Genomic DNA, 13,881 nt, shown 5'->3' with positions numbered 1-13,881 from the left:
CGGGAATCATTTTTGGTGATTTAACCCCCAATTCCAACCCTTGATGCTGAGTGCAGGGGAGGTAATGGCTCTCATTTTAAAAGTTAAAATTAAAACACACACAATAGGTGTGGCGAAATTACCATCTGCATTTGACCCATCCCCTTGTTCACCCCCTGGGAGGTGAGGGGAGCAGTGAGCAGCAGCAGTGGCCGCGCCCGTGAATAATTTTTGGTGATTTAACCCCCAATTCCAACCCTTGATGCTGAGTGCAGGGGAGGTAATGGCTACCATTTTAAAAAGTTAAAGTTAAAACACACACACACACTAGGTGTGGCCGAATTTATTCTCTGCATTTGACTCATCATCCTTGACCACCCTCTGGGAGGTGAGGGGAGCAGTGAGCAGCAGCGGTGGCCGCGCCCAGGAATCATTTTTGGTGATTTAACCCCCAATTCCAACCCTTGATGCTGAGTGCAGGGGAGGTAATGGCTCTCATTTTAAAAGTTAAAATTAAAACACACACACTAGGTGTGGCGAAATTACCATCTGCATTTGACCCATCCCTTGTTCACCCCCTGGGAGGTGAGGGGAGCAGTGAGCAGCAGCAGTGGCCGCGCCCGTGAATAATTTTTGGTGATTTAACCCCCAATTCCAACCCTTGATGCTGAGTGCAGGGGAGGTAATGGCTACCATTTTAAAAAGTTAAAGTTAAAACACACACACACTAGGTGTGGCCGAATTTATTCTCTGCATTTGACTCATCATCCTTGACCACCTTCTGGGAGGTGAGGGGAGCAGTGAGCAGCAGCGGTGGCCGCGCCCAGGAATCATTTTTGGTGATTTAAGCCCCAATTCCAACCCTTGTAGGGAGGTAATGGGTCCCATTTTTATAGTCTTTAGTAAGACTCGGCCGGGGTTTGAACTCACAACCTACCCATCTCAGGGCGGACACTCTAAAGTTAGCAGACTCCTCCCTTTGGCCGGGTAAAACCTGATCCACGTTTGACACCCCTGATCCGGATCATAAAAAGCTCACTTCCGCGCAGTCTCACACCCGCCGCTCGCCGTTCTCCACGTGCTCCGCCAGGCTGTTCAGCGCCGTCTCCTCGCTTTTCGACTGCAGCGCATGGTCCCCCTTCCGGGAAGGCTTCTTGGCGGCCCGCGACAACTTCCTCCTGAAGGTGTCGCCGGCCAGGAAGTACAGGACGGGGTCCACGCAGCTGTTCAGGCTGGCCAATCCCCGGGTCACCTGGTAGGTGGCGTACACCCGGTTGTTGAAGTCGCACATGGCCGGGCTCTGGAAGTACAGTCTGGCCCGCATGTTGAGGTTCTTCATGACGTGGAAGGGCAAGTAGGAGACGGCGAAGACCGCCAGGACAATGATGACCAGGTGGATGGACTTCTGCCGCAGGGGCGCGTTGTTCATGTCGTTGCAGACCAAGGCCTTGACGATCATGCCGTAGCAACAGAAGATGATGATGAACGGGACGCAGAAGCCGAAGACGGTCAGCGTCATGCTGTAGATGAAATACCCAGGTAGCTCGTCCTCCGTGGTGGTGTCGTAGCAAATGGTGGCGTTACGCTTCATGCCGGTCCGCGAGTAATAGAGTATGGGCGAGATGGCCAGGACCACCACCGCCCACACCAGCGCGCTGGTGACCACAGCGTTCTTCTTCTTGAGCCGGCCCAGGGACTTGAGTGGGTGCACCACCCCGCTGTAGCGGTGCACGCTGATGCAGGTGAGGAACAGGATGCTCCCGTAGAGGTTGACGTGGAAAATGAAGCGCTGCAGCCGGCACGGCACGTCGCCGAACACCCAGTCGGTCTTGTTGAAGTAGTAGAAAACGAGGAAGGGCAGGGAGAGCACGTAGCAGAAGTCGGCCAGCGCCAGGTTGAACATGTAGACGGAGATGCCGCTCCACGGCCGCATGTGGCACAGGAACATCCAGATGGCCAGGCTGTTGCCCACCAGGCCCGTGATGAAGACCATTATGTAGACGGTGGGCAGGTAGTAGAACTGGAAGCCCGTCTTGGTGAGGGAGCATCCCCGGGAGTGGTTGTGCAGCTCGCTCACGTTCAGCAGGGAGGTCAGGTTGAGGTCGGAGGTCATGGTGTCCGTCACGGGCAGAGGCTCGACCTTTTACTGCAGGAGAGGGAAGGCAAAGTGGATATTTTGTTTATAGATGATATGCAATCTGTTGTTGTGTTCCCTAATTGGTGTGTACATAAATGAAGGTGTGTGTGTTGCTGAGCCCCCTACATCAGTGGTCCTCAACCTTTTTGTAGCTGGTGACCGGTCAACGCTTGAAAATTTGTCCCACAGACTGGGGGGGGATTCTATTTTTTTTTTTTTAAATGTATTTATTTTTTTCCATAAAGAAATACAATCATATGTGCTTACGGACGTATTGATCTACATTGATATATAATGTATATATTGTGTTTTTTATGTTGATTTAATTAAACAAAAAAAAAAAAAAAAAAAAAATTTCCGGTGGTTGGGGACCACTGCCCTACATGATCTGCTGGACTGGACCTGGTTTTAAGAACCCTTTAAACCAGGGGTGTCCAAACGTTTACCAGTGAGGGCCACATACCAAAAGTGTAAGAATGTGAAAGCCATTTTATTTTATTTTTCTTGTTGCCTTATTTGTATTTGAATTTATTCAAATGTATTTATATTATCGTTTGGTGCAGACGGGCCGGAGCAGGAGGGGATAGAAAGAGAAAAAAAGGAAGACAGGGGGGGAATTGTGGGGACAAGAGGGGGATAAGACAGAGAGACAACAACAACAACAGCAACCACAACAACAACAACAACAACAACAATAGAGCAACATCCGCAAATAGGATACGTACAAATATGATGGTAAAAGTGATAGCAAAGAAGCAGTTAGTGAAATAAATAATAATACAGAAATGACAATAAACATTATTACACTACAAATGGAGCAATGCAAATACCAATAGATATCACTATTGATAATGAATAATAACAATAATTTACCTCTATTATCAAAAATACAGTTGTTCAAATGCAACAATACATGTATGTAATGATAACTTGAAATACAAAAGAAAGCAGAAAAATGGAGGGGAAGAAAGAGAAGCCAGCTATATTAACCTTGTAGATTGTTATAGTAAGAATATAAATAGTACTATTGATAATGAACAATACCAATAATTTACCTCTATTATCAACAATACAGTTGTTCAAATGCAACAATACATATACTGTACGTAATGATAACTAGAGATACAAAAGAAAGCAGAAAAATGGAGGGGAAGAAAGAGAAGCCAGCTATATTAACCTTGTAGATTGTTATAGTAAGAATATGAATAGTACCATTGATAATGAACAATACCAATAATTTACCTCTATTATCAACAATACAGTTGTTCAAATGCAACAATACATATACGTAATGATAACTAGAGATACAAAAGAAAGCAGAAAAATGGAGGGGAAGAAAGAGAAGCCAGCTATATTAACCTTGTAGATTGTTATAGTAAAAATAGGTTAAGCTTTGTCGAGGACGAGCCATTGGTTGTGGTTGAGGAGGAGTGACACCAGCTGGGCTGCTAAGGCTAACACCTAATGGGACACACACACCCAGGGATTTGATCACCCTGGGGTGGGCCCTTCCTCAGCAGAGGGTGTCTTGTGGTAAGCCGGGCCGAAACACCCCGTGACGCTGGGGCACACAACTGAAGATGTGTCCCAATGGTGGAAAAGCCTCCCAGCAGTGTCACCTAGCCTCACTTAGGTATGCGGTCAGGTGCAAGCCTGGCTCAGGGAGGAGGACGCCCCTGCCATGCAGAGTCCCCAGGGATTGTACCAACTAGTCCTTTCAACAAATTATAAATTATGTCGGTGTGCCATGTGTTATCCAGTTTACCCTAGGGCAACAACGTTAATATATGTTTGATGAAACGTGATTGTGTGCATGAGTGTATGTATGCATATTAAGGCACGTTTGTCTACCCAAGCATACCTGTAGTTCTACTCTCCTCGCTAACAGCAGAAACAAATAGGGGTGTCAAACTAATTTTAGATGGGGGGCCACATGGACAAAAATTAACTTAAACTTTAACTTTTTAAGTGGGCCGGACTGGTAAACCCACAGCACGAGAACTTAAAAATAAAGACAACTCCAGATTGTTTTCTTTGTTTAAAAATAGAACAAGCACATTCTGAAAATGTACAAATCATAATGTTGTTGTTTGTTTGTTTTTTACACTTACATGTTGCGGTTAATAGTATTCTATCTTTATTTGTCCTTATTTATGTTTTCTGAATAAATTATGTGATAATGTTCATCAGTCAACTCATTGGTGTTCATGTTCAATCTATCAAGATAAAACAATTGTATCAAAATCAAATTACAGGATGTTATTTATGTAGTTTGATCATTTTCCTCGACTGGTGCACTAACATCTTATGGTTTATTTTGTACATACACTATATTGACAAAACATTTTGGACAATTCCATGCTCCCAACCTTGTGGGAACAGTTTGGAGCAGGCCCCTTCCTCTTCCAACATGACTGTGCACCAGTGCACAAAGCAAGGTCCATAAAGACATGGGTAACAGAGTCTGGTGTGGATTAACTTGACTGGCCTGCTCAGAGTCCTGACCTAAACCCAATAGAACACATTTGGGATGAATTACAACGGAGACTGAGAGCCAGGCCGTCTCCACCAACATCAGTGTGTGACCTTACCAATGCGCTTTTGGAAGAATGGTGGAAAATTGCTAAAAACACACTCCACAACCTTGTGGACAGCCTTCCCAGAAGAGTTGAAGCTGTAATAGCTGCAAAAGGTCATATTGAACCCTATGGGTTAGGAATGGGATGGCACTTCAAGTTCATATGTGAGTCAAGGCAGGGGCCAAATACTTTTGGCAATATAGTGTATGTAGCATCATCTACAAAGATACAAAGAATTGCTATTGCGACATCCAGTGGACACATTTAGAACAGTTTCTTTCATCTAAAAATTTCAGGGTAATTTTTTTACTTAGCAAACTCATCCCGAGGGCTGGATAAAGTCTGTTCGCGGGCCTGATCCGACCCTCGGGCCGTATGTTCGACACCTCTGGATTATCTCATGTATTTATACAGAGCAGTTTTATTTGAAAAACAAAAAATGGAGTGCAGCATCTAGACCAGGGGTGTCCTAACTTATGCCAGCATTGGCTGCGTACTGAAAAGTCCAAACATGCAGGGCTTATTTTATTATTTTAATTTGTAAAATAAAATGCTCAAGACTAGGGTTGTCCAGATACCAATATTTTAGTACCGGTACCAAAATGTATTTTGATACTTGTTGGTACTTTTTTAAATAAGATGGACCACAAAAAATGGCATTATTGGTTTTATTTTCACAAAAAAATCTTAGGGTACATGAAACATATGTTTATTATTGTAATTGTGTCCTTAAATGAAATAGTGAACGTACTAGACAACTTGTCTTTTAGTTGTAAGTAAACAAACAAAGACTCCTAATTAGTCTGCTGACATATGCAGTGACATATTGTGTCATCTATCATTCTATTTTGTCAAAAGGACAAGCTGTAAAAATTGATTATTAATCCACTTGTTCATTTATTGTTAATATCTGCTTATTTTCTCTTTTTAACATGTTCTATCTACACTTCTGTTAAAATGTAATAATCACTTATTCTTGTCTTCTTTGATACTTTACATTAGTTTTGGATGATACCACACATTTAGGTATCGATCCGATACCAAGTACTTACAGGATCATACATTACTCATATTCAAAGTCCTCATGTGTCCAGGGATATATTTCCTCCCTTTATAAACATAATGTACATTTTAAAAAAAGGAAAAAAGATTTTGTGACAATAAAAAATATCGATGTAATCATAGTAGTATCAACTAGATATGCCCCTGTACTTGGTATCATTACAGTGGATGTCAGGTGTAGATCCACCAATGGTGTTTGTTTACATTCAGGGGTGCTAGTTTGGTGTTAACAGTGAGTAGTGAAGCATGTTTAGCTAGTCCTCGTCCTGCAGTGATAATGGTACATGTAGAAAACTTACTTGTTTCGTTGCCGTGGAGACAAGGATTAGTGATTTAGAAGTAGCTAAAACACTGCCGACTGCTAGCTAGACAAGATCTCAATTATTTAGTCACTTGACACTGTGTTCCTGTTAATCAAATACACTATATTTCCAAAAGTATTTGGCCACCTGCCTTGACTCACACATGAACTTGAAGTGCCATCCCATGGTATCCTGGAGCATTCAACGTTCCTTTCACTGGAACTAAGGGGCCAAGCCCAACTCCTGAAAAACAATCCCACACCATAATTCCTCCTCCAGCAAATTTCCCACTCGGCACAATGCAGTCCGAAATGTAGCGTTCTCCTGGCAACCTCCAAACCCAAACTGGTCCATCAGATTGCCAGATGGAAAAGCGTGATTCAGCTTTACACCACTGCATCCCACGCTTCGCATTGGACTTGGTGATGTATTGTCACGGCGGGATGCAGCTTGCTGCGGTTCGTTCTCCCGGAATGCAAGACTGACGGCTCCGGACGAAGACGTGAAGGTAGGATTAGATTTATTTACTATAAATCACCCAACTACCAAAATAGAGGCAGTCCACAGCATACAGCAAACAACAAAAAGGCAAGCGTGCCTAACAAACGTAAAGCTTAGACTTAGAATAGGCTATGGCATGGAACAAAAACGTACTTGGCAAAGGTGTGACGCAAACAATGAAGCCACACCGAGTGACCGGAAAAGGCAGATTTAAAGGCCTACTGAAATGAAATGTTTTTATTCAAACAGGGATAGCAGATCCATTCTATGTCATACTTGATCATTTCGCGATATTGCCATATTTTTGCTGAAAGGATTTAGTAGAGAACATCGACGATTATGTTCGCAACTTTTGGTCGCTGATAAAAAAAAGCCTTGCGTGTACCGGAAGTAGCGTGACGTCACAGGTTGAAAGGCTCCTCACATTTCCCCATTGTTTACACCAGCAGCGAGAGTGATTTGGACCGAGAAAGCGACGATTACCCCATTAATTTGAGCCAGGATGAAAGATTTGTGGATGAGGAACGTGAGAGTGAAGGACTAGAGTGCAGTGCAGGACGTATCTTTTTTCGCTCTGACCGTAACTTAGGTAAAAGGGCTCATTGGATTCCACACTTTCTCCTTTTTCTATTGTGGATCACGGATTTGTATTTTAAACCACCTCGGATACTATATCCTCTTGAAAATGAGAGTCGAGAAGGCGAAATGGACATTCACAGTGACTTTTATCTCCACGACAATACATCGGCGAAGCACTTTAGCTACGGAGCTAACGTGATAGCATTGGGCTCAACTGCAGATAGAAACAAAAGAAATAAACCCCTGAATGGAAGGATAGACAGAAAATCAACAATACTATTAAACCATGGACCTGTAACTACATGGTTAATGCTTTCCAGCCTGGCGAAGCTTAACAATGCTGTTGCTAACTTAGCTACGGGACCTCACAGAGCTATGCAAAAAACATTAGCTATCCACCTACGCCAGCCAGCCCTCATCTGCTCATCAACACCCGTGCTCACCTGCGTTCCAGCGATCGTGGGAGCGACGAAGGACTTCACCCGATCATCGATGCGGTCGCCGGCTAGCATCAGATAGCGCGTCTGCTATCCAAGTCAAAGTCCTCCTGGTTGTGTTGCTGCAGCCAACCGCTAATACACCGATCCCACCTACAGCTTTTTTTCTTTGCAGTCTTCATTATTCATTAAACAAATTGAAAAAGATTCACCAACACAGATGTCCAGAATACTGTGGAATTTTGCGATGAAAACAGAGCTTTTTGTATTGGATACAATGGTGTCCGAATACTTCCGTTTCAACCATTGACGTCACGCGCATACGTCATCATACATAGACGTTTTCAACCGGAAGTTTCACAGGAAATTTAAAATTGCACTTATAAGTTAACCCGGCCTTATTGGCATGTGTTGCAATGTTAAGATTTCATCATTGATATATAAACTATCAGACTGCGTGGTCGGTAGTAGTGGGTTTCAGTAGGCCTTTAAATAGAGTCTCTGATGACAAACAGGTGCACGTCCGGAACACAAGCGGCAGGTGAAAATAATAAGTAGCCGTTGTAACAAACTCAGGTGCATAAACAGGAAATAAAGGAGTCAAAAACCCACCGATAACACCAAACATGATCCGGACCACATGTATGGCTTAGATACAGCTGCTCGGCCATGGAAACCCATTCCATGAAGCTCTCTGCGTACTGTATGTGGGCTAATTGGAAGGTCAAATGAAGTCTGGAGCTCTGTAGCAACTGAATGTGCAGAAAGTCTTTGCACTATGCGCTTCAGCATCCGCTGACCCCTCTCTGTAAGTTTACGTGGCCTACCACTTGGTGGCTGAGTTGCTGTTGTTCCCAAACTCTTCCATTTTTTTATAATAAAGCCGACAGTTGACTTTGGAATATTGAGGAGCAAGGAAATTTCATGACTGGATTTGTTGCACAGGTGGCATCCTATGACAGTTCCACGCTGGAAATTACTGAGAGCGGCCCATTCTTTCACAAATGTTTGTATAAACAGTCTCCATGCCTAAGTGCTTGATTTTATACACCTGTGGCCAGGCCAAGAGATTAGGACACCTGATTCTCATCATTTGGATGGGTGGACAAATACTTTTGGCAATATAGTGTATATTATCTCAAATAACCAAAGTATCAAAAGTATCGGTATTTTGATTTGAGAATCAATATTGGCGTATGACAATCTGGTATCAGTGGTATTGATATGTCAGTATCGATCCAAGCATCATTAATTAGCGGGAGTTGAACAAGAAGTGCCATTGATGTTGTTACTGTTGTGTTGTTGCTTGTTGCAAATACAACAATAAAGTATTTTCCGAGAGTCACAAAACACTGTGACTTATCTCGCGTTGTTTTAAAGATAAACTCTCCACTGATTGCGAGCACCGCGCCACACCCGGGCCATGTATTTACATCCATTCGCGTTTTTCGTCAAATAAGCAAACTAGCAAGTGCGTTACTTGCTAGTTTGCGCCAACTGATTTCTAGTTTCGCAATACCAGGTCTGTTTCTTCTCTTGATTTGTCTAAGGATACACAGCTGATTCTTATCAATTGAGGTGGCTTCTACAGACGCAGCGGAGTGGCTCACTTGATACACCGGATATTCAGTCCTATCGGTTTATCTTTCAGAACCCTGGAACAGAGTCTAGTCTAGGCCTGGGCCATTATTTTCACTCGGGGGGCCAAATTTAGAGAAAGAAAATCTGTCTGAGGGCGCGTAAATATCTATTTTTAGGAACACTAATACAAAACCTCACAATAATGTCTGATTGAATGCTAAAAACCTTATGATAGACCACCTTAAAAACGGAATTACATTTTACATTTTTTTTACTGACTGAGACACCCAGAATGTACATGAAAATAAAGAATGTTACAATATTAACTATGAAGGATAAAACACTGAATATTGACAACATATGAACGTCACACCCCCTCTCCATCCACATATTTTACAATCAAGCGAAATGCAACAAAAATGCAACAAACACAGTGAAATATGAACATGAAGGGCAAAAAAAACACCTACAATCTGACACTAAGCTTTAGAACTTTGTTGTAAAAATCTCCTTCCACGTCTGTCCCTGACACCCATATTTCACACTCTGGAAACACTCTGTGGAAACGCTCCCCACCCACACTGCTGTGACTTACATTACCATAGTAACTAATTAAATGACCATAGTAACTAATTAGATGACCATAGTAACAAATTACATTACCATGGTAACTAATTAGATGACCACAGTAACTAATTAGCTGAACATAGTCACTAATTCGATCACCCTAGTAATTAATTAAATGACCATAGTAACTAATTAGATGACCATAGTAACTAGTACATCATGCAGATTCCAAGCATTGAAAGACTTAGTATAGTTCGGGGGTCGGCAACCCGCGGCTCTAGAGCCGCATGCGGCTCTTTAGCGCCGCCCTAGTGGCTCTCTGGAAATTTTTCAAAAATGTATGAAGAATGGAAAAAGATGAGGGGAAAAAAATCTATTTTTTTGTTTTAGAATGTTTTCTGTAGGAGGACAAACATGACACAAACCTCGCTAATTGTTATAAATCACACTGTTTATATTAAACATGCTTCACTGATTCGAGTATTTGGCGAGCGCCGTTTTGTCCTACTTATTTTGGCGGTCCTTGAACTCACCGTATAGTTTGTTTACATGTATAACTTTCTCCGACTTTCTAGGACGTGTTTTATGCCACTTCTTTTTCTGTCTCATTTTGTCCACCACACTTTTAACGTTGTGCATGAGTGCACAAAGGTGAGTTTTGTTGATGTTATTGACTTGTGTGGAGTGCTAATCAGACATATTTGGTCACTGCATGACTGCAAGCTAATCGATGCTAACATGCTATTTAGGCTAGCGATGTGTACATATTGCATCATTATGCCTCATTTGTAGCTATATTTGAGGTCATTTAGTTTCCTTTAAGTCCTCTTAATTACATTTATATCTCATGACACATGTAATATGGCTTTTAATTTTTTGCAGCTCCAGACAGATTTGTTTTTGTATTTTTGGTCCAATATGGCTCTTTCAACATTTTGGGTTGCCGACCCCTGGTATAGTTGAAGACTTACGGTCATTAGAAAACATCACTGCACATCATAATGGCAGCTACACTTTACATCTTAAACAACTAAATAAATTATTTAGGAATGTCCGGTGTGCCAGATTAAAAAGCCTTAATTGGCCCAGGCCTGGTCTAGTCAGTAGGTACCATGCTGTGGAAAAGGGGCACTGCACCATCACCTGTCAATCACAGGAGTGATGCAGAGACGGACAACAATCCACACTTACAAGCAATTAAGAATCTCAATTTAACCTATAATCCATCAATTGATATTGAAAAAGTTGACATTGGAAAATCCACTCTGTTGCTCTCCACACATATTTTAGGTATTTAATTCACATTGAATTGCATTTGACCTCTGCATTTAATTATTCCATCACATCACACATTCCATTAGTTGTGCAGTGGAGCAGTTAGTGGTTTTTCTAGCACCCGGGAGGAAGGGTTAGGGGGCGGTAAGGTGGTATAGTTACTTGCTCAAGGGCAGCCTGACTTTTCGCACATACAGGTTGCATTCTTACATTTGTCTTTACGGCACCGTAATCCTCAAACAGTACATGTTTATGCATGATTTGCCCTTTTTGAATATGAGGACATTGGTGTCACGTATATAGACTTCCATATTGCGCAAACACACTCAAGTACTCACCGCTTAGATCCACTTGTAGCCCACATTCCTATTCCCCCCTTGGGAGATCAAAAAAAAAAAAAAAAAAAAAAAAAAAAGCAGATCAGGCCGAGTCAGGTGTCTACCTTCTAAAAGTTGCGCACTTTCGACCTTGCGCTGACGCCAGCGAGGCTGCGAGTGGAAGTCAGCACCGTGTGATTGTTGCGTGGAAGTGGAAGGCGGCCAGTTGCCAGCACATGAGCAACAGAAAGAGACAGCTGCAGGCTTTGGCATGAATGAGCTCCGGAGAGGGAGAGAGAGTGGAAGCTCTTTGCGGAATGGAGAGGGGAGGCGCTCTGAAGCCACAAAAACCACTCAGTGGCTTCCCACCCGCCCTCTTCCTCCTCCTATTACTGAACCCTTTGCTGAGTAACACGCATGCAGGATTATAGGATGAGCCCCCATAATGACACCCCATATCTCAGATATGTAGTCCAAAGTCTGTCATTAGCATGTTTGGCAGTGCGCTTCTGAAAGTTAAATTGGATGAGTGCGCCTTTGCAGTCACAATCTGGCTTCAATATCAGTCCAGTCCACTACGACCTACCTGGGCGTAGTCCTACCTGGGCGTAGTCCTAACTGGGCGTAGTCCTACCTGGGCGTAGTCCTTCGCTGTTGCTGACCCAACCTGCGCTGGTTCGTTTCGTCTTCGCCTGCTGCAGCGGCGCTCCACTTGCCCTCCGCCACCTGACTCTTCTTCTCGGTTTGCGGGTACTCATGGCCAGCCGATCCCGTGGACAATGCCGAGCATCCACGTGGGATTGATGGCAAATTATTTCTCACCACCAAGAAAAAAAATGCGCATGCTCAGGCCCCTTCTAAACTAAACCGGCTAAGGTTATCCAGGGTAAATCCCACCTAACCTTATTCTTGTCCACACACACACAATGGTTGTTTAAAGGCCTACTGAAAGCCACTACTACCGACCACGCAGTCTGATAGTTTATATATCAATGATGAAATCTTAACATTGCAACACATGCCAATACGGCCGGGTTAACTTATAAAGTGCAATTTTAAATTTCCCGGGAATTATCCGGCTGAAAACGTCTCGGTATGATGACGTTTGCGCGTGACGTCATGGATTGTGCGGAAATATTGGGACACCATTGTGTCCCAATACAAACAGCTCTGTTTTCATCGCAAAATTCCACAGTATTCTGGACATCTGTGTTGGTGAATCTTTTGCAATTTGTTTAATGAACAATGAAGACAGCAAAAAAGAAAGCTGTAGATGGGATCGGTGTATTAGCGACTGGCTACAGCAACACAACCAGGAGGACTTTGAGTTGGATAGCAGACGCGCTACCATGAGTACGCAGCTTTGGCTTCCAAACATTTGATCGCTTGCCCGTCCGTGCGTGCCGCCATGTGCATGTCACGTACGTAACTTTGGGGAAATACACTACCGTTCAAAAGTTTGGGGTCACATTTAAATGTCCTTAGTTTTGAAGGAAAAGCACTGTACTTTTCAATGAAGATAACTTTAAACTAGTCTTAACTTTAAAGAAATACACTCTATGCATTGCTAATGTGGTAAATGACTATTCTAACTGCAAATTTCTGGTTTTTGGTGCAATATCTACATAGGTGTATAGAGGCCCATTTCCAGCAACTATCACTCCAGTGTTCTAATGGTACAATGTGTTTGCTCATTGGCTCAGAAGGCAAATTGATGATTACAAAACCCTTGTGCAATCATGTTCACACATCTGAAAACAGTTTAGCTCGTTACAGAAGCTACAAAAGTGGCCTTCCTTTGAGCAGATTGAGTTTCTGGAGCATCACATTTGTGGGGTCAATTAAACGCTCAAAATGGCCAGAAAAAGAGAACTTTCACCTGAAACTCGACAGTCTATTCTTGTTCTTAGAAATGAAGGCTATTCCACAAAATTGTTTGGGTGACCCCAAACTTTTGAACGATAGTGTATATGTGCTGTATAAACTTTGCGGAAGTGAACGGTACTTTGGGCTGTGAGATTGAGTGTGTTGTGCGGTTGTTTGATCTGTATTGGTGGGTTATATGGACGGGAGGGGGGAGGTGTTTGTTTTGCGCGATTAATTTGTGGCATATTAAATATAAGCCTGGTTGTGTTGTGGCTAATAGAGTATATATATGTCTTGTGTTTATTTACTGTTTTAGTCATTCCCAGCTGAATATCAGGTCCCACCCGCCTCTCACAGCATCTTCCCTATCTGAATCGCTTCCACTGCCCTCTAATCCTTCACTTTCACTTTCCTCATCAACGAATCTTTCATCCTCGCTCAAATTAATGGGGTAATCGTCGCTTTCTCGGTCCGAATCGCTCACGCTACTGGCGTCCATGATTGAAAACAATGTGCAGATGTGAGGAGCTCTACAACCTGTCACGTCACGCTACTTCCGGTACAGGCAAGGCTTTTTTATCAGCGACCAAAAGTTGCGAACTTTATCGTCGATGTTCTCTACTAAATCCTTTCAGCAAAAATATGGCAATATCGCGAAATGATCAAATATGACACATAGAATGGATCTGCTATACCCGT

The 13,881-nt window shown here is 42.9% G+C and overlaps 1 protein-coding gene across 1 annotated transcript; it reads right to left on the bottom strand.

Moving 5' to 3' along the window:
* Positions 1-614: 614 nt before the first annotated feature.
* p2ry1 (purinergic receptor P2Y1) lies at positions 615-11,516 on the bottom strand. Its single transcript, XM_062062074.1, has 2 exons — positions 11,338-11,516; positions 615-2,125 (listed from the first exon to the last, which is right to left on the bottom strand). Exon 2 carries the CDS (start codon positions 2,090-2,092, stop codon positions 1,031-1,033), a length of 1,062 nt encoding a protein of 353 aa, XP_061918058.1. The 5' UTR covers positions 2,093-2,125; positions 11,338-11,516; the 3' UTR covers positions 615-1,030.
* Between the last annotated feature and the right edge of the window lie 2,365 nt (positions 11,517-13,881).

This window comes from Entelurus aequoreus, linkage group LG10 (genome assembly GCF_033978785.1).
Source record: "Entelurus aequoreus isolate RoL-2023_Sb linkage group LG10, RoL_Eaeq_v1.1, whole genome shotgun sequence".
NCBI lineage: Eukaryota > Metazoa > Chordata > Actinopteri > Syngnathiformes > Syngnathidae > Entelurus > Entelurus aequoreus.
Note: the sequence above shows the minus strand (reverse complement) of the source record. Positions and strands in the feature narration are given on the sequence as shown.

Bases quoted from the DNA above. Each gene is read 5' to 3' on its own strand.
- p2ry1 (XM_062062074.1), bottom strand. From the start codon at position 2,092: ATGACCTCCGACCTCAACCTGACCTCCCTGCTGAACGTGAGCGAGCTG.